Source organism: Protomyctophum bolini, assembly GCF_963924005.1.
Source record: "Protomyctophum bolini genome assembly, chromosome: 20".
Taxonomy (NCBI): Eukaryota; Metazoa; Chordata; class Actinopteri; order Myctophiformes; family Myctophidae; genus Protomyctophum; species Protomyctophum bolini.
In genome coordinates this window covers 14652788-14673051 of record NC_137881.1, presented here as the reverse complement: position 1 = coordinate 14673051, position 20264 = coordinate 14652788, and the positions used below count along the sequence as shown (strand labels likewise).

The window sequence follows — 20264 nt, the reverse complement described above, 5'->3', positions numbered from 1 at the left end:
ACAGTTACTGCCTGTCCTGTCCCTGCCCTCTCCCCCTTCTGTCTCTCTCTATCCCCCCTCTCTCTCCCCCCCCCCCCTCTCTCTCTCTCTCTCTCTCTCTCTCTCTCTCTCTCTCTCTCTCTCTCTCTCTCTCTCTCTCTCTCTCTCTCTCTCTCTATTGGTCTCTCTTTGTGGGCCTTGCTCTCCCTCTGTACTATTTCTGGTGACAGCTTTCTTCAGCTCAACTCTTCATTCCTAATTGTTTAATGTTCGGTGGCTCTCACTTGCTGTGTCGTTGTGGCACTCATGTGAAGCAGCGGAAACCGCATGATGAAAAATTGTCTTGGAAAGAACACATACATACAGTAACCAACAAAGTTTCAAGATCATTTGGTATCATCAGAAGAATTAGGGGCCTGGTTCATCAGGCTTGCCTTTTAACCCTCTACTACAGTTTGATTTATCCATATCTCATTTATTGCAATACTGTTTGGGCAAGTACTTATCCATCCAATTTACACAAATTATTAATTATTCAAAATAAATTTGTAAGAATAGCTACCTCTTCTCACTATTTGGCTCCATCTGCTCCTTTGTTTAAAAATCTAAATGTACTGTCTATCTATGACATTAACATAGTACAATCCTGTTCTTTCATATATAAATGCACTTACCTTCCAAATAAGCTTCCTACAACTTTCAAAGAATATTTTTTAAGACCAACTCTCAGGTTCATGATTATAATACTAGACAATCTGACAATATTCAGCCGTACCACTCTTAGCCAGTTCTCCATAAAAGTCAGAGGTTCTTTACTCTGGAATTCACAGTTCAATTATTGCCAACTCCGCATCTTCACTCTGTAACTTTAAACATAGATTGAGGGCCAGCCTCTTGAAGTTACCCTCTCCAATTTATTCTAACGTAATGTAGCGCATACGCACGCACACGCACACACACACTTCACAAGTGTAAATAATGTATTTCTTGTTGTTTTTGTTTCTGTTATTTTCCATACCTATGCTTGATTACTTTGTCTTACTATTTGTATATTACTATTTGTTAAATTGTATATTAACCTTGGTGAGAACCACATATAAGCCCTCCCTGGGTTTCTTTTCTCACCTGCACACACTTCTCTTTTATCGATGTTACCTTTTTGTACTGTTCTTATTGTGCGAAATAAACTAAACTAAACTAAATAAAGCATTACACTTGTTTACAAGAGGGTCCACCTTGTTCAATTCATTAAAACATTTAGAGACGTACTACAAATTGACACTTCTATATAGCCAAAGAACAGAACAGGAATTCATCATAAAGGGGAAAGAAACATATACAGTTAGGGGAAAACGCAGTGGGTGGATGTGGGATTTTACGAGGACCAGTTTCGAATTGCAGCCGTCCGTAGGTGCCCTTTGAGAGCGGTTTTGAAGGAGTCAAGGGATTCCCATGTCTTAATGACTCTTGGTGAGGTGCTGACCTTTAATACTCTGTTTCTGTGTATTCATCCAGAGCTGAAATAGAGGAGGTCCAAGGAGATGTGAGTGAATTGGAGACACGATTAGACAAGGTAAGATGTTTACTCTGCACACAATTGCACACATAAACATAGTACACTACAGACAGTACATACTGTGTGCTCGTACAATAGTGGAAGCTGGAGAGTTAACAATGTTTGGACTGTACGCACACACACAATTCAGCGTCACTGAAGTGAGAAAATATGGGGTGTTTTACCTGACAGCCAACAGGAACTAACGCATAGAGCTGCTTCCCCATCATATTGTCCCAACACACACCAAACCGTGCACTGACCACAAATTGTTCTGCCATTGTCTGTATAGGCATAATTCCCCATTGTGTGTGTGTGTGTGTGTGTGTGTGTGTGTGTGTGTGTGGGGCTTCAGATCTACAGTAGCATAGTTTTCAATAAATAATTTCTGTTCTCGAAAATGTCCTTGACTGTTAGCCTGAATGTCATGTCGAGTCATGCAGTGTTTACTGCAGGGATTAGGAATCTAAATACCACATTGTTTGAGCAGTATAATGTTAGTGACAACTCTTTCCCCCAATGTGTTTACCCCACTTCTTAGTTTAATGAACCAAAACTATTTATCTACAGACCTGAAAGGAAACATGGATTCCAACATGGTCTGAAAATTATGTGGTCAGCTGTAGATTTAACCCGTTTCAACTTGATGTCCCTATTTTGGGCATGTTATTGTAGACTAAATTAAAAACAGTTAATTTTGTTTACTGCTCTGCTACTGGTCTTGCGCAATGCTATTTTAAGAGATTGTAAGCACATTTTAAGCCCAGTCCAGTCCACACCAATGATTTACAACAAAACCATTGCAATACGTACGTTGCAGAGAAAATTGCAGGGGTTTAATTGTCCTGTTGCAAGTCGGTTCAGTTTTAGGTGGAAGTTGCAAGCGGATGCAAGTTGCAACTCCTTCTATTACGAATAATTGGTGTGGGCTGGGCTTTCTTTAACTATCGTGACGGCACAGATAGGTCCTTACTATTTAGACATTATTGGGATTAAGATGTATTTGGGTTCACAAGCGTACACACTGATTGCAATCAAAATCCATATGATTTCAATACAACTCTCAATTTGGATGACATTTCGGAGAGACTCAGCATTGAGGTTGAAATCTGGACCATATTAGCCATATATCCCTTGAGCCAAAAACAACTTTGGTGTGGTGGGGGAGTAGCCTGCCTAGTACTACACTTCATTGGAGATAAAATATGGTCATACCTCTCGTGATCTTAAGCCCAAATGTTTTGTCCCAACCTGACCCTTTGGTGTGGTTTGGGCTTAGGAATGTCGTGAATCCAATAGCATCCTGGCATTGATTTCCTCCTGACATCATTATATCACATTATTAATGCTGCTCCCATAGATACTTGAATGCAATTTTCCTCAGCAGCGGAATATGTGTCTCCTCTAACTTGCTATATCTGTCCTCACTATAAATAATGCACTATGCTGAAGGCGCAACAAACTCTTCAAGGGAATCGGAGACTACACTCTGATTGGCCTAATTTATGTTATACTCAAAACACACCCATGCCATGACTAATCTAAATACTAGACTAGTCTAAAGAAATACAGCCCCTTTGCACAGTGCGCCTCACTTTGTGCCCTAGTTAACTTGCAAAATATAGATAGTCTAAATAAGGCCCTTAATAATAATAATAATAATAAGGCCCTGTGTAAAAATGGACTAGTGGTAAGAGACCACTTTTCTACTCTCCTGCTGTCCAGAATATCCATACTAAATGGTGTTTGTTCCAGCTGTGACTCTGTGTGTAACTGTGTTGTGCAGTTGGTGAAACAATGCCACGCCATGCTGGAGGCTGGAAGGGCGTACTGCCAGAGCAGCAAGAGCTTCGTCAGCGGCCTCAGAGAGCTGGGCCACCATTGCTCAAGGGACGTCTTAATGGGGGTGAGTGGAATGTACGGCAGCTGAGAGGCCACGTGTCTTTAAACACCCAAGTTGACACTGACACAAACGCAACTCAGCTTTACCGAAATATGACTGAGACGACTTTAATGATTAACCCGGTCGATGCCAAATTTTGCACACACGTTCTGGGACACCTCTGCCCCAGGATCTGATATTACTCCTCCAGATTATGTCCAAAAATCACGCAAATCCTTACACTCTATCTCTATAGTCATGTGTTTAAGCCGTATCTGTCTGATATTTCATATTCCATCCTAATTGCAGTGTGCAATTTTCGTGAAATCTTTCACAGACTTTCCTACTAGGCTGAGGAATATATCCCAACCTTTTCACATTGGCCTGTTATAGCGCCATCAAAAGGTGGATTTTTTCAAAACACATTTTTGGAACAAAATGCCTCAAATCATCCAATTGCCATCCAAGACGTAAGATGAAATGTCACCCTTTTCACATTGGCCTATTATAGCGCCACCAGGAGGCCACAACCTGATCTTCCCTGGTGAAGACCTGTGCCCCGTGGGGCACTTTATCTAGTTTATTCTGAATTTAAGCCACAGACCACCATTTGATGACATTTAGCATCTCAGACCCAAAACTAAAGAATATGTCCACATTTCCATGTTGTATTGATGTGGTACCACGTACCATTAGAATAGATAACATAACATTGGTCAAAATAAAAATTATTCTACATTTTCTAATTGTGTAGACGTCTTGTAAATTAAGTAATGCAGATGTCCATTTGGTTTCATTTTACACTCTCAAGAGTTAAAGATTTAATAAGGGCCCATGTGGTTACCAACTCTCCATCATTTAGCTGGGGACCACCTGGAGCCCACTCAAGGACCACTGGTGGAGTGGTGGTCCTGTATTAAACCACCAGAGATGGGCACGGTCTACACTTATACCTGCCAGTGAGCTGTCTAGTCGGGCACGGCTGCTGGCATGAGCCACCTGGAACTCACAATGAACCACAACTCAGCTATTAATGACGATATATTAACAAGCTGTTTCCCTGCAGGCAGTGCAGGCTATTGCTATGTCAAACTGAACATGATGCTGTGATATTGTAGCACCAAGCAGCACAGACACAGTTACTGGAATAGAGGAAACATGACATGCACTTAATGTCTGTGTCAGGTGGTGGTTTGAGATTCCTTCACCAGTACAGCTCTCTTCTTGCAAAGCTTGCAAATCACCTGTGTTCACCATATTCATCTGGTTTATACAAATACTGTATATGTGACTAAGCTAGCGCAAAATATTATTTTTCTACAGTATCCAACAAAAGGGGAGTCAGCATATACAGTAATTGCAATAGTTAGTTGCAATGAATTAATCACTTTTCTTTCAAAATAAACAATTACCAAGATATGTTACCAAGATATGTTGTGTTTTGTGTAATATTATGTGATGTGTGGGTGTGTGACACATACCCAGCCAATACATACTATTGACCTTATACCAATTTTGAAACGTAGTCTTTAGTTACGTTATCGAGAGCAGTGGTTTCTCATTGGCTGGTGGACCGACATACTTACACCGATTACAGTATAAGTAATAATAATAACAATACACTTTATTTATATAGCACCTTTCATACACAGGGCAGAACATAAAAATAGCAATAAAACACAGGCAAGCAGATAAAACGGTAAAACAATGGTAACTAGAGCATAAAAAATAAAAACATAAAAAGAAAACATAGATGGATGAGAAACAACTTAGAGCTGAAAAAGGTCCCACTCTTCTGTGTTGCCTACCGGAGAATCGAGTTGTGGGGGTCATGTGATCAGTGACATATGGCCACTAGCACTCTTTGACCCGCCCTCTAGCCAGACTTGCAGTCTAGAGTGGAATTTCATCTCCAACTGAAACAACAACATCAATTGGAGATATGTGTATATACCACCATTAAGTAGTATACGAGTGGTATTTACCAGAAATATTACTGGGACCACTACCGAGAATATTTCTGGGACCACTATAGAAACGTTCAGATGTACATTTCATACCCTGGAATTCACATAGTCACTGACTACCTTCTATAACAAATTGCCTCAAATTCAACACATAAAGCACAGCCAAATACTTGGGTCCATTCTCGTTTAGTTGCATTTGATTCTCCCAACCAGCGTAACACATATGATATTACGCTTTGCAAGGAGCCCATTTTAGTTTCCATTAACAGATTTAAAATGGTTGTTTGTAACGGTATGTATGCCTATACACCGTCTGCTTTTAAGCATCCCCCCAAAAAGTCCAAACTGTTTAAATTGATTCAGGACAGGACCAGGTATCAACCCAGCTGGGGCTTTGCTTTCCCTATAAAAACACTATAAATAGTTCAGATGGCTTTTATGGACATGGATGAATGCTACAAGATGTCAAATCAATATTTCTATTTTACAGGAATGCTTAGAAAAATACTCCACAAAGATGTCCATCATATTGGAAGCTCAGGGGGTGAGTCCGTCTGTGCATTTGATTTACTACACTATCCAGCACAGTTAGAAATGTGGCTATAATGATGCACAGTGAGAAATAGTTGTAGTTCTCAGTAGCACACAGGTGAAAATATGACATCTCACCTAATAGTCAGCATTAGTTCTTACTGGTGCTTCAGTTCCCTTCTTTATTCTCTCTCTCCTTCTCTCTCACTCTTTCACACTCACAGGAAGTGATTGAGGCCACACAGAAATCAGTCAAACTGAAGCTGCAGAGTTTTGTGAAAGAGTGAGTGGATCAACTGTCTTCTTTGTCTGATTAGTGTAATCCTTTATGTGTTTGAGTGCAAATCTTGGTAACTAAACCTGCAAGCTAAAACCTTAATCTGCGTTCAAATCCCTTGAATGTGTCTTTTCCACACACATTCTGTTCTTTTGTTGATATGACCATTATTATTAATTCTTCCACTGTCTACTCTCTGTCCATCTGTCTCTCAGATAGTTATCGGCCCTCAGCCTAACATCTGTTCATTGTCTTAGCCAGCACTTTCTGTTGAAGTAAAGTAAATAAATATATTTGTGGCTGTGGCTTGTTGTGCTTGAATAGTAGCATCTGTCACTCACAGTTACGATGGATTCCAAACCCAGTGACTAAGCTGTTAGTTTGCCATGCCCTCTTTTGTGTTGAAAGAAAGCCAAATGTCAATTTGGGATGAGACATGCTGAGAATATACCTTTCAAACAAACTATTCAAGTCAGTTACAGGTATCATGTCAAGTTGCAAGTCTAAATGTAGAAGAATACCAAGTCAAGTCCTGAGCCTAGAAGTAGAATAGCAAATCAGGTCCTTAGTCTAAATATAGAACACCAAGTCATGTCCGAGTCAAGTCCTTAGTCTAAATGTAAAATACTAAGTTGTGTCCAAATAAAGTTCACCTTGCTGTGCCTCAGTCTTTCCCTTTTGCTTTCTTTCTCTTCCTGAACAACCTCTGAACCATTCCTTGCCCCCTACCTACAGAGATGTCCGTCGCTTCAAGGAGGTGCGTAAGGAGTTTGAGAGGAGGAGCGAGACCCTGGAGGGGTGTCTGACGAGGAATGCCGGGGCGTCACGCTGTAAACCCCACGAAGTGGAGGACAGCACCAACGCTCTGCTCAGCGCGCGCAAGGCCTTCCGCTCCGAGGCGCTGGACTATGTTCTGCAGGTCAGTGACTTAGATAATGTGTAATGTTAGTTACCATGTCATATACAGTACCAAGCACATATGACCAATATAGTGTTATATTATGTACCGTATCCAGTGATCCATCATGTTCTATATGCTGATCAAGGGCTATGATTATAAGTGAGTTGAACTAGTTATTTTTTCGTTGTTGTGAACACATGGCATATATAAAATAACGTAGGACAGTGGTTTTCAACCATTTTTGTATCAAAGTCCATTACTTATTGGGCATTTGAGCCACAGACCACCATTTGATGACATTTAGCCTCTCAGACCCAAAACTAAAGAATGTTTTGTTGTCGTTGGATATGATTTTGTCCACAATTCCAGGCTGTATTGATGTTGGTACCATTAGGACAAGCATTTACATGCTCTAATTGTGTAGCTTTCTTGTAAATGAAGTGATGCAGATGTATATCAAAATTGTAACTCTTGAGAGCGTAGCCTTACGGGTCGACTTGGTTTCATTTTACACACTCAAGTGTTAAAGATGGGTCCATTTGGTTACCAACTTTACATAATTTAGCATGGGGACCACCTGGAGCCCCCTCAAGGACCACTGTTGGTCCCCGGACCACTGGTTGAAAACCACTGATGTACGAGATACATGGATGGATACAAACGCACGAGGCCCACTAAAACATGTTCAACTAAACATGTCAGTGAAGAGTTTAAACAGAATAACGCCTAATTCACACCAACCACTATCGCTACTGGTTTTAAGCTAAGTGTCTTCCCACGAAATGGCTGTGTCCAAAAATGGCCTACACATTTCCACACCACCTTTGTGTGCTTCTGACAAATTCCAGTAATTCTGTATAGACACTAACTCGCCCAGCATGAGTTCACCCCTATAGGTCAGACCACAGCGAGCATCTGGACTGGTTGGTTGCTGCTTTGTCTCTCTGCAAACTTCACTCAAAAAGGTTTTTTTGCTGGCTGGGCATTCTGTCGTAATGAATCACCCCTCACCATAGACCAGTGGTTTTCAACCAGTGGTCCGTGGACCACCAGGGGTCCTTGAGGGGGTTCCAAGTGTTCCCCAGCTAAATGATGGAGTTGGTAACCAATACCCTTATAGATCTTTAACTCTTGAGAGTGTAAAGCGTAAAATATCAAGAGTTACATTGCACTCTCAAGAGTTACATTATTGTTAAACATCTGCATTACTTAATTTACAAGAAGTCTACACAATTAGAGAATATACAGTAGAAGAATTGTTATTTTGATCAACATTTGCCTGTTACCGGTATCTCTCCTATGGTATCACATGAATACAGCATGGCCAAAATCGTATCCAACGATAGATAACCTAATAATCTAAGTTTGGGGTCTGAGAGGTTAAATCTCATCAAAGGGTGGTCCGTGGCTCAAATGCTGAATAAATAATGGAACCACGGCACTTAAATGTAAGCGGAATTCTAGTGGTGGTTTGAATTTGGTATGAGAGTTATGTAACCGAGGTGACAGGTATCAAATGCATGTCTGCACCACTGATTAGGGACATTCCTCTCTGCTGCTGTGAATGATAATAATATATCCTGCAGGCGTCATTTCATTGCTGTAGGAAGGGGCAAACTGGCTAGCTAGTTTCTGGTTATAGAAAGATTGTACACTGTGTTTTTCAAAGGCATTTTCTCCTTTTGTTCCAGATCAATGTCATTGAAGCCAAGAAGAAGACAGACATTTTGTCTGCGGTGAGTTCACGTTGAAATATCACAAAGCTTGCTTCTGCTCCAGTCTCTCTATTTGGTTCTGACATCACGTATAAGAGGTTATGCAGTGATTATTTCCCCCCCCTATAACACGACCATCAAACAGGTACTATGATTATACAAGGAGAAAGGTTCTTTTCAAAAAAGTTTACAGAATAAAAAATATATATGTTTTTACGTGGTGGCCACACCCGCCAGTTAATTAAGTATGCCTGAGTTCCAGGTGTGTGGTGATCCACCTGAACTGAAGCCGCACCCACAGCTGTTGTTGTATGATAAAGGGGGAGGGGTTAGGGGAGAGGATGATATTGTGATGTCACAATATCATGTCATAAAATAATAATATAATTTTGATTGGGTCTTTTTTTTTTTAAATGTTTTATTTTATTTTATATGTTTTATGGAGGGACAGACAGTAGGCTGACAGGAAATGGGGAGAGAGATGGGGGGAAGACATGCAGTAAAGGCCGTGCGGATCGGGAGTTCCAGACTGGATTACCAGCCTTGATTGGGTCTTTTGACTCAAAGGCTTTCAGGAAGAAACCAAAAATACACAGGGAAGACAAAATTGTGGTGTGCATCTCTAACCTTTGAATTAGATATGTGTCATTTTACCTTGTGGGTATTACTGGATGTTTTATTTAAACAGAATATCAATATCTGACATCCTGTCAAACAAGTATAAATAAAAGCTGATAACTTGAGACAAGCCAGTGGCTGTACATCTCATCTTAACTGGAAAACAACTGACAGGGAGTCAAGTGTGATTTATACTTAGTGTGCGCTTAATTGTAAATACGGTAGTACATTTACTTGTTTATCGTGTGCGACACGGTGCGCAACCAAGCATGAATCAGGCATTACTGGTGATGACTCTCAGAATAGGACGATCGTATCACAACGAGGAGTACTGGAGAGCTCAGATCTTCTGATGAATATAGACTTAACTATTACAAGTATACAGTATATTGCTATCTTTGGAAAATGACACCCTCCCCCCCCCCCCCCCCCCACCAGATTCTGTCACTGATGGAGGCGCAGGCTCAGTTCTTTCAGAAAGGACACCAGTCTCTGTCAGAGCTGGAGGACTATCGCCACATGCTCACTAATGAAGTAAGTCAGCAGTTCTCAAAGTGGGGTCCGGGGACCCCTGGGGGTCCTTGAAGGAGTTCCAGCGGTTCCCCACTCCCCAGCTAAATGATTGATTGTGTGTAACAGTAATCACAAAAAGCCCCTCTAAAAGCTGGTGGTACCTTTTGCTATGGTCCTCAACCTGCTACTACCTGGCCCACTGTATCAACTCATGTCAGCTGTTCAGAGGCACACACACACACACACACACACACAGGCAGTTAACTGGGGAGTCGTGACAAGTCACTGGGTGACATCACACACACACACACACACACACACACACACACACACACACACACACACACACACACAGTCATTGTGACAGGAAACAGTGAGCGTCGTTGCAACAACAGGAAATATTTCACATGGCTGTGTGTGCGTGCGTGTGTGACTGCATGAGAGTGAGGGAGAGAGTTTAACATGGACCTCCACCTGGTTAGTGTGAAAAACACACACTATATTAACATTGCATTATAGCCGTTGATTCAGTATTACAGCCGATTTAATTCACACAGGAACAAAACCTTTCACTGCCAGAGCAAACCACATCCCTACTTTAAGCAGAAGTTAAACAGACAGACAGCGAAGCAGAGGGACAGAGAGTGACTGAAAGTGAGAGAGATGAATGTGGCTATACTGTTTCATGTGTGTTTGTTTTTTCCACATGAACCTTACCCAAGTGCCCGTATTCGGAGGGCAAACGTTCAACAAAAATCTACAAGCTCACGTGTCGCAATGTGATGCATTGTCAGCTTGTACATTGCACTATTTGCTAGTCAACTAAGGGTTTAACTTACAATTAAACTGCCCTTTACTTGAGTAATACAATGTTGACGACATTCTGTCATTGTTAGTATTACTTTTATGAAGTTGCTCTGACAACACATTTTCATAATGCCTTTTTGACCAGTGCTCGTTTCAAAATGTTATGTAAATATATGTGATTAATGTGATGATCTCTTAACCTATTAAAACTGGGAAAGCACTTGTGTCATTTTAGAAAATATTTCATTTTTGGAAATCTTTGAATAATTTCTGGGGGCCCCTGGAACAGCCAAAATCATCATTCATTTGAAAAGGCAAGGCACTACATGTAGGTAGTGTATATCAGACTGACGTTCCACCATTCAGCACAGGAAGCAGGGAGAGGTTTGACACTTCCTGATTCCTGTTTCCTGCAGAGAGTCGCCTGTAATGATAACCTCTACCTCAAAACTAGGTCTCTCTCTCTCTGTTGGTCTTTGTCTCTCTCTGCCCCCATCCCACCCCCACCCCTGCAATCCTCCTCAGTGTATCTCTCTTTATGGAAATCCGGTGCGTCAATACAGTTACAATTTGCAATTTTACAATTTAGGCATTTAGCAGACGCTCTTAATCCAGAGTGATTTACAGTAAGCAAGAACAAAACACATGGTAATACACACTAGATACTTACCTCTATACTTACTAGATAGACAGGAAAAATGGAAATTTCGTATTCCCAGACAGGCACGCTTGTATGCTTATATATTGGGGGGATTTGGGATTACAATTTTGAGAGCCTGTATCCACCCTCCATTCCTTCACCTCCACACTAGACTGGCTAGCGAGGCTACCTCCACACTAACCCAAATCACATGCCATATTGTGGGGGAAAAACACCAATAACAAACCTTGTTTTTAACTGAGCCTTTACCCTATAAAAGTTCTCAGTCATGTAGGAAAACTGTCCATAAGGGAATGTATATGTATAACAAAGCAACTGAGAACATGGCAGGTATTGAACGTTCAATGCACCATGGATGGTGCCAGCTATCATGATGCTGTGATCAGTGCCCAAATGACCGAAACCCTCTGTCTGTCTGTCTGTCTGTCTGTCTGTCTGTCTGTCTGTCTCAGCACACTCAGTTGGTTCTAAACTCTGCCAGGGACAAGAGGGACATGGAACAAAGACATTCTGCCATCAAGAAAAAGGTGAACACCTCTTCCGTTTATCTGCAATAACAACATAGTGAAATCTGTGTGTAGAAAAGTGTAAAAACTGACCCAGGGTGGAGATTTTGCTGTATGACATTCACATACAGTAGGACTCCTAGAAAATAGAAAAAAGTGCAAGATATGCGACTGAAGAACAATCGCAGTCCTGTCTCCACTGAGCGACATGACCTGTCGGTGATGTCTGCATTTTGCCTTGCTGGTAGGATATGTGCCATGACGGCTCCGTGATGGATTTCAGTGCTGACGCAGTTAATGGAATAGCTATGGAGGGCTACCTGTACAAGAGAGCAAGTAATGCCTTCAAGACCTGGAACAGGTGCTGTAAACCTAAATCTGTCCTATTAAACGAGTAGTTTAACAAAAAGAACATTTCCTCACCACACGATGGCTTGAATACAACAAGAATACTAATTTGTATAATATTCCTTTACAGTGACAGAAGAATCCCAAATATGAAAACACTTTTTTAAGCCAACAGCAAAACTATATATATATATATAATATATATATATAAATCTGTTTATAAACTTGCTAAACAATGCTCACAGCGTAGTCTAAGAATATTTATTTACTGTGGAGACGTGAGTAAATAACAGAAAAAAAAGGTTTAGGGGGAATTAATCCTTTGAAATGCATTGTGATAATGAAGCTGTCACTAGTATGATCTCTCAAGCTGCATGATGGTTATTGACCATATTCGCATGGCAGCTGTTGACTATATTTCTTTATCAGAGCTCTCATCATTTCCTCTAGTCTCATTGACTCTTGGAGGAACAATGAACCTCTCTCAAAACTGAATTATAAAATGTTCGTATTCTTCTTTCTGCTCTCGCTGCCTTAGACGATGGTTCTCAATCCAGAAAAATCAGCTGGTCTATCAGAGGAAATTCAAGGTAAATTTAAAGCGTTCCATTTTCTTCACATCTGCACGTTCAATGGGCCAATCCAATCAGGGTTCACCAGAGGGTTCAATACAATCCACCCAGAGGGTCCAGAAAGCTCAAATAGATCAGATCACAGAAGAGGAGGAAAGAAAAGTCAGATGTATGCAAACGTGCGTGCACATGTGCACAAAGTTTGACGTGCGTGTTCCCCTGTGCGCAGGACCCGCCCACAGTGGTAATGGAGGACCTGCGTCTCTCCACTGTCAAGCACAGCAGTGAGAACGAGAGGCGATTCTGCTTTGAAGTGGTCTCTCCCTCCAAGTGAGTGCACGCTTGTGTGTGGCCATGTGCGCGTGTGTGTGTGCGTGCGTGTGTGGATGCACATGAGAATGCACCATATAGTGCCAGCTATATGCATTTTCTGTCGTTGTATTGACTGAAACTCGTAATCCACACCTCGAGACGAGTCTATAAATTAGATTGATGTGCAGCTTTACATTATTCATTTTGTAGATGTGGATTTCTGGAATGCATCACAAGTTCTGTGTGTGTGTGTGTGTGTGTGTGTGTGTGTGTGTGTGTGTGTGTGTGTGTGTGTGTGTGTGTGTGTGTGTGTGTGTGTGTGTGTGTGTGTGTGTGTGTGTGTGTGTGTGTGTGTGTGTGTGTGTGTGTGTGTGTGTGTGTGTGTGTGTGTGTGCGTGTGTGTGTGCGTGTGTGCGTGCGTGCGTGCAGGAGCTTTCAGTTGCAGGCAGATTCAGAGAGGCAGCAACAGGCCTGGATGAGTGCTGTTCAGACCAGCATTGCCTCAGCTTTTCAGGAACGCAGGGAAGACCCACACAGCCCTGTGAGAACACACACACACACACACAATTCTGTGTATTTTATATACCGTAATTTCCGGACTATAAGGCGCACCTGAATATAAGCCGCACCAGCCAAATTTAGGGAAAATCCCAAATATGTATACAAGGCACCGGACTATAAGCCGCAGGTGGCCCCCTAGTGGCCGTTTCGTTAGCTCAGAGCCTTAGATGGCTCTGCGTTAGCTGTAAAAATCCATAGATAAGCCGCACCGTTGTATAAGCCGCAGGGTTCAAATCATGGGTAAAAAGGTGCGGCTTATAGTTTGTGCGTGCATGTGCGTGTGTGTGTGTTTCAGAGGCAACGCTGCAGCTCCATGTCTGCTGGCATGGTGGGAGGAGGAGGTGGAGTTGTGGGCCCGGGGGAGCAGGAGACCACAGGCCGCGGGGCTCTGGAGGAGGTCCAGGCCATAGCAGGCAACGGGCAGTGCTGCGACTGTGGAGAGCCCAGCCCGGACTGGGCCTCCATTAACCTGGGCATCACGCTCTGCATCGTCTGCTCCGGCATACACAGGTGTGTGTGTGTGTGTGTGTGTGTGTGTGTGTGTGTGTGTGTGTCAAATGCATGAACACTAGCGTCCCTCCCTGTTCTCGGAAACATGTCGCAGTGTGTGACGTATTGTGAGTTTGTAGATCGCTATTTCAGGCTAAGATATTTAGTGTAGATGAAAAAAAAGAAGGGAGCCCAGTATAGAGCCCTGGGGACTCAATACAACACAAATACAAGTTTAAGTGGTTAAATGCGTGTGCACACACACACACACACACACACACACACACACACACACACACACACACACGCATGCACGCGCGCGTGTTCACTCACTGACAACTTTGGAAGTGCACATAAAAAAAACTGCTAGACACGCACACTCTTCTATCCACTATAATATTATGTGATTATTTTTTATTGTTGTCAAATTACCTTCTTGTACTGAATGTCTCCCTTTCTATCAGGAGCTTGGGGGTTCACTTCTCCAAAGTACGCTCTCTCACACTAGACTCCTGGGAGCCAGAGCTGATCAAGGTCATTAAGCCTATTAAACATTATTTTTATTTACAGTAGATTTTTACACTTGCTTACTAATCAACCACTGAAAGAAAAAATAATTATTATGTAATGTGAGTTTAAAAAACAACCCATGGTTTGTATTGTCAGCTAAACGTTGATTCTGCTGTTGCTTTACCCTCTGCAGTTGATGTGTGAGCTAGGAAACACAGCCATCAACAGGATCTATGAGGCACGTATTGATGAGATGACCATTAAGAAGCCACACCCTTCCAGTCCCAGGTATAAACAAAGTCGTTGCTGTCGGGTGGAAACCTTGTATGTCCAAATCGGTTCCTTTAGTTGTTTTTTTTTAATAGTGAAAATAGCCGATCTACAAGCTCATAACGGAAAAAGAACATTCTAGGCAAATAGTCTAGTCCCCGTTTTTTAGGATATTTCAATTGAAAAAAATATATATATTCAGGCCAATAGAGTAGATAGATACTTCATTCATGACGTATGTCCTATTACTACACATCATCACAACAAGAACTTGAGACTGTCAGTAGTATCAAATGCTAATTTAGTAACACCTTTCTTTATTGTGCCTTGTGCCATTTCCAAAGGTGTGCGCCTTGTACAAAACTAGACCCATCATCCCCTCCTGCTGTTACAAACTGAACATTACATTACATTACATTACATGCAGATTTATTTCTGCATGTGGGTTGTGTTTACGCTGACACTGACTACCAATGTATCATTCTGGCCTACATACAAAAACAACAGTCAGTTATGTATGTCCACCGTCATAAAATCGCTGGTCTATTAATTTTCTCTGGCCCTGTTTGGTGACTTCCTCTTTTCTTCTCTCCGCTCCGCTGCGCAGAAGACAGGAAGTACTGCAGGTATATAATGCTGGTGGTTGGTGTCGTAATAAAAAGTGCCCTCCGGAAGCATGATGCATGCTTTCTACAGCATTAGTCTTAATTCTTGTCTGTTATGTCAAATGTCATGTGTTATCAGTTCTGTGTGGAATAACTTTGGGTTTTCAGAGCACATGGCTGTTTAAAGAGCCTCTATGTAAACTCAAAGTATTGCATGTTTGAAAGATTCTCGCCAGGACTTTGTCCAGGCAGGACTCACTCTGCCTTCGTTTTATTTGGCTTGTACGTCGTTTTCATTCTCAAAACATTGACATTTACTATTAATGAATTACAGTAAAAACAGAATGTTGCAGTGTGTGTGTGTGTGTGTGTGTGTGTGTGTTAGCATTCTTTTCACTCAGCTGTTCATTGCAAACGTTGTGGAAACAACAATCTGAAACCAGATAATCTAGAAAGGTTCTCAGAAACTCCAGCTCGGTTTGTTTTTGTTTTTACGGTACCCCATGGGCTGTCATCGTGTTGCATGCTGTTGTGGTGATATTAGGTTTCATGAGTGTAGCACAGTGGTTTTCAACCAGTGGTCCGGGGACCACCAGTGCAGTGGTCCTTCAGTGGGTGGGCTCCAGGTGGTCTCCAGCTAAATGATGGAGAGTTGGTAACCAAATTATAGATCTTTAACTCTTGAGAGCGTAAAATGAATTATTTTCTCTTTTATATTTTTTTATCCCACTATTTTGTAACCCATTTTTCACCCCTGTGTCAATCATCTAATGTGATCCTGGGCTCTACACACCCTCACCAACCTAGTCCCCATATATGGGGGACAAGGGGAGAGCAACGGACTTGAACTCATGCGTAAAATGAATTCTGAATTGAATCTGCTTAAAGTCTACACAATTAAAGAGAACATTTGATATTTTGATCAATGTTTGCTTGTTGTCTCTCCTATGGTACCAACATCAGTACAAATAGAATCCAAAAGAATGTACGCATATCTAAAAAAATACTTGCATGTGCTGAGGATGCAATTTTATTTAGTTAAGGATGACAAATCATCAAGTCATCCTTAACTAAATAAAATTGCATTGGGAGCTGCTAAACATTGTGCGGACTACATCTGCTTTTCCACCAACATCAATAAAACATGGAATTTGTGGACAAAAGCTTATCCAAACGACAACAAAATATTAGAAGTCTTGGGTCTGAGAGGCTAAATGTCATGAAATGGTGGTATGTGGCTCAAATGCAGAATAAATAGTGAGACTTGATATGAAAAGGGTTGAAAACCACTGGTGTAGCATAACGTGAGTAAGCAATACTAATAAGCAATACTAGTAAGCAAAGCAATACCCCCACCCTCTTGTGCTCTCTCTCTCTATCTCTCAGAGGTGACAAGGAATCATGGATCCGCTCCAAGTATGTGGAGAAGAAGTTCATTCAGAAGCTCCCAGAGGCGGGACGGAGCTCCGCACTGCAACGTTCCAGTGCCCAAAGGAGCCGGGCCTCCACGCAGAACCGCACCGCGCCTCGACCGGCACTCAAACCCAAGCCCAACAGCAGTGCCACCCTGCCCCGTCTCACAGGTACAGTACCAGCATGGTCAAAGGCTGTGTTTCTCAAAGTTGAAAATGGCCAATCTACAAGCTCATTGTGTCGTGAATGTGACACCTTGTGAGCTTGTATCTGCTATTTCTGTGTTTGGGGGTCTGTGGCATAATATAATAAATATATCTTCAGATGGCTGTCCCTGGCCAAATACATTTGGCATAATTTGGGCTCCTTGACACGAAAACATTTGAGAACCACTCACTGAAGCCTGACGTGTGCATGTAAAGAACCACTCACTGAAGCCTGACGTGTGCATGTAAAGAACCACTCACTGAAGCCTGACGTGTGCATGTAAAGAACCACTCACTGAAGCCTGACGTGTGCATGTAAAGAACCACTCACTGAAGCCTGACGTGTGCATGTAAAGAACCACTCACTGAAGCCTGACGTGTGCATGTAAAGAACCACTCACTGAAGCCTGACGTGTGCATGTAAAGCCAGAGACAAGGCAGATGTACACTGTGTGCTAGTGTGTAACACACACTATGGCACCGTAAAATGTGTTATTCACCACTCACTCCCTCCTGCTGACATCACTACAAAACACATACTGTACACACCATCCCTAAACCTAGGGGTAGCGTGCTGCGTGTGTGTGTGTGTGTGTGTGCAGCACAGCAGGACAAACAATCGCCAGAGGAACACCACGTGACTCTCTTTCTCTATTTCTCTCTCTCTCTGTGACCCTTAGGGCTAAGCAGCAGTGACCTTGTCCAAAAGAACAATACAGGCATTCACATAGGTGAGATGCAATGCACACATGCCACTGTACACACAGGTACACACAGAGGCACCACTGACAGAACAAGTCAATGCCGGGGGGTTTGAAACAAACACATCCCTGCAACTGCGGGTCTTACAAGCCTTGGCTAATGCATTTTTTATCACACAAATTCAAACCAGTTAAGAGTTCAGCACCACAGTGCACAGCGGACAAACACTTGCAAGTATAAGCACTATTTCAGGGCATGATAAAAGCAGGCTAAGTCAACTTAACATTGTTGCAGGCAGTGACAGTACTGTACTGTACCTGTTGACTCTACTCACCTAATGCCGCAGAGGTTCCATGTTTAACGTACTTCCAAAGTGTGTACATTGTTTAAGTCACAGATATGCATGGTTTTCATATAGTAAATATATGAACTTTGGCTTAAAGCTTGTGTTTAATCCACGTGGGTACTTGTTTACCACTTGTAGCTATAGCGCTTGCCGGAATCAAAACAACTTGTCATGGCAGCTTGACTACAACTGAAATGGACTTCCTCTTCCTCTTCAAAATAAGAGTCACTTGTAATGATTAGTCAACACTAGTTTTATTCTCTACCTACAGGACGTTGGTAGACATTTGTAGCACCCTGAGATAATGCTTTGAATGGGCCTCCTGCCTGCTTCTCGTAGCTGCAGCTGGAAGGCCGGGCCCCCCGGAGTCCCGTGCCCCCTAGGGGGCCCCTGGATTCCCAAGCTGGGGAACGGCCGCACCCCCAGCTCCCCCTGACGGGCCACCCCTGAGAGGCACACATTTGGATGAAAAAATAGATGTCTGCAGTTATATAGCATTTCTACACTGTGGTACTTCTTCTTTTACTTAAGAAAAAGATCATAGTAATTCTTCCACCACTGGTGTAGGGTCATGTGGCGGCCTGGCGGGGGCATTATGACCATTTGCAGATACCCCAGAAACTCTCCCTCTTTTTCACAGCCTAATGTTGACAGGTATGGTTTACCTTTGCTATGCGAGAACATGGGTGATGTCAAGAACCGCAGGTTGTGCTTCACAAAAACACGGTTTTAGCTAATGAACAGACTCTGTCCATGTCCCCATGTCCCCTGACTCCCCTCCCCTCCCTTTCCCCCCAGAGGAGGACAGCGACGAGGACCTCAGTGGTCTCCACCCGGGGGCGCTGTTGTACCGGTCGGTGGCCCTGCAGAACTTCCCCTTCATGGCCGACGCCCTGGCCCACGGAGCCAACGTCAACTGGGTCAACGTGTACGAAGAGTCCAGCACGCCACTCATACAAGCAGTGTCAGCGGTGAGGCTTTGGAGAGGGAGATAGAGAGCAACCCCATCTCACAGAAATACGGCGAAATAGCACTGAAATTGCAATTCCGTACATACATACACGCCATATCAGGTTACATACTCGGACGGGACTGAGTCGGCTCTACCGAACTTCGCAACGCTCGACACGGCAACTCTCGGTGGTGTCTCCCGTGGCTCAAGTTCGGTAGAGACGGAGCCCCTATATGGGGAGGATTTCAGTGTATGGATTTTGGGGTTTTCTAGGTATTTTCTAGGTGTATGTACGGAATTGCAATTCCGTGCTATTTCACCGTGTTTCAGAATCAGAAGCCTTTATTGCCATGACATGTAAACATGTTAGGAATTTGGTTTGGGAGAGGGGGAGAGAGAGAGAGAGAGAGAGAGAGAACAGATAAGATATCTTGTAGCACATTCATTCATTCCACACTTGACTACATCCTGGCCTTTATCACTCCTTCTGTGTGTGAGACCTTACAGGCATATGCAAAGGCTCAACTTATATAACTTAAATAGCATTTTATGTAGACATAGCATAGCACTCTAGTGTATATGCATAGTTTCATTATATAGATATTCCACTGTTACGTTCTTAATTCTTATAGCTTATGTATGATTCATGATGACTATTTTTATGTATTTGATGTATTACCATGTTTTTGCTCTTGCTTACTGTAAATCGCTATGAATTCAAAGTCTGCTAAATGCCTAAATTGTAAATTGCTGTGCGCCCCGCCCCCCAACCAACCAGAATGCTTTGGCAGCCTGCGAGTTCCTGCTACAGAACGGTGCCAACGTCAACCAGGCTGACAGCAACGCGAGAGGACCTCTGCACCATGCCACCACACTGGGTCACACAGGGTAAGGACCTCTGCACCATGCCACCACACTGGGTCACACAGGGTAAGGACCTCTGCACCATGCCACCACACTGGGTCACACAGGGTAAGGACCTCTGCACCATGCCACCACACTGGGTCACACAGGGTAAGGACCTCTGCACCATGCCACCACACTGGGTCACACAGGGTAAGGACCT

The 20264-nt window shown here is 42.8% G+C and overlaps 1 protein-coding gene across 2 annotated transcripts in view; it reads left to right on the top strand.

Annotated features, from left to right (window-relative positions):
* Positions 1-20264, top strand: part of acap1 (ArfGAP with coiled-coil, ankyrin repeat and PH domains 1) — a 28948-nt gene that overhangs the window by 3101 nt on the left and 5583 nt on the right. Inside the window, exons 2-20 of one of the 2 annotated variants that reach the window (XM_080792748.1) lie at positions 1495-1552; positions 3321-3440; positions 5874-5927; positions 6139-6197; positions 6927-7110; positions 8784-8828; positions 9864-9959; positions 11859-11933; positions 12161-12273; positions 12799-12850; positions 13062-13162; positions 13574-13685; positions 14001-14215; positions 14659-14728; positions 14898-14992; positions 16966-17162; positions 17879-17929; positions 19045-19217; positions 19977-20086. In XM_080792748.1, coding sequence (XP_080648874.1) covers positions 1495-1552; positions 3321-3440; positions 5874-5927; positions 6139-6197; positions 6927-7110; positions 8784-8828; positions 9864-9959; positions 11859-11933; positions 12161-12273; positions 12799-12850; positions 13062-13162; positions 13574-13685; positions 14001-14215; positions 14659-14728; positions 14898-14992; positions 16966-17162; positions 17879-17929; positions 19045-19217; positions 19977-20086 — 1980 coding nt within the window. The remainder of the gene's footprint in view (positions 1-1494; positions 1553-3320; positions 3441-5873; positions 5928-6138; positions 6198-6926; positions 7111-8783; positions 8829-9863; positions 9960-11858; positions 11934-12160; positions 12274-12798; positions 12851-13061; positions 13163-13573; positions 13686-14000; positions 14216-14658; positions 14729-14897; positions 14993-16965; positions 17163-17878; positions 17930-19044; positions 19218-19976; positions 20087-20264) is intronic. The other variant, XM_080792749.1, reaches the window with a different exon arrangement.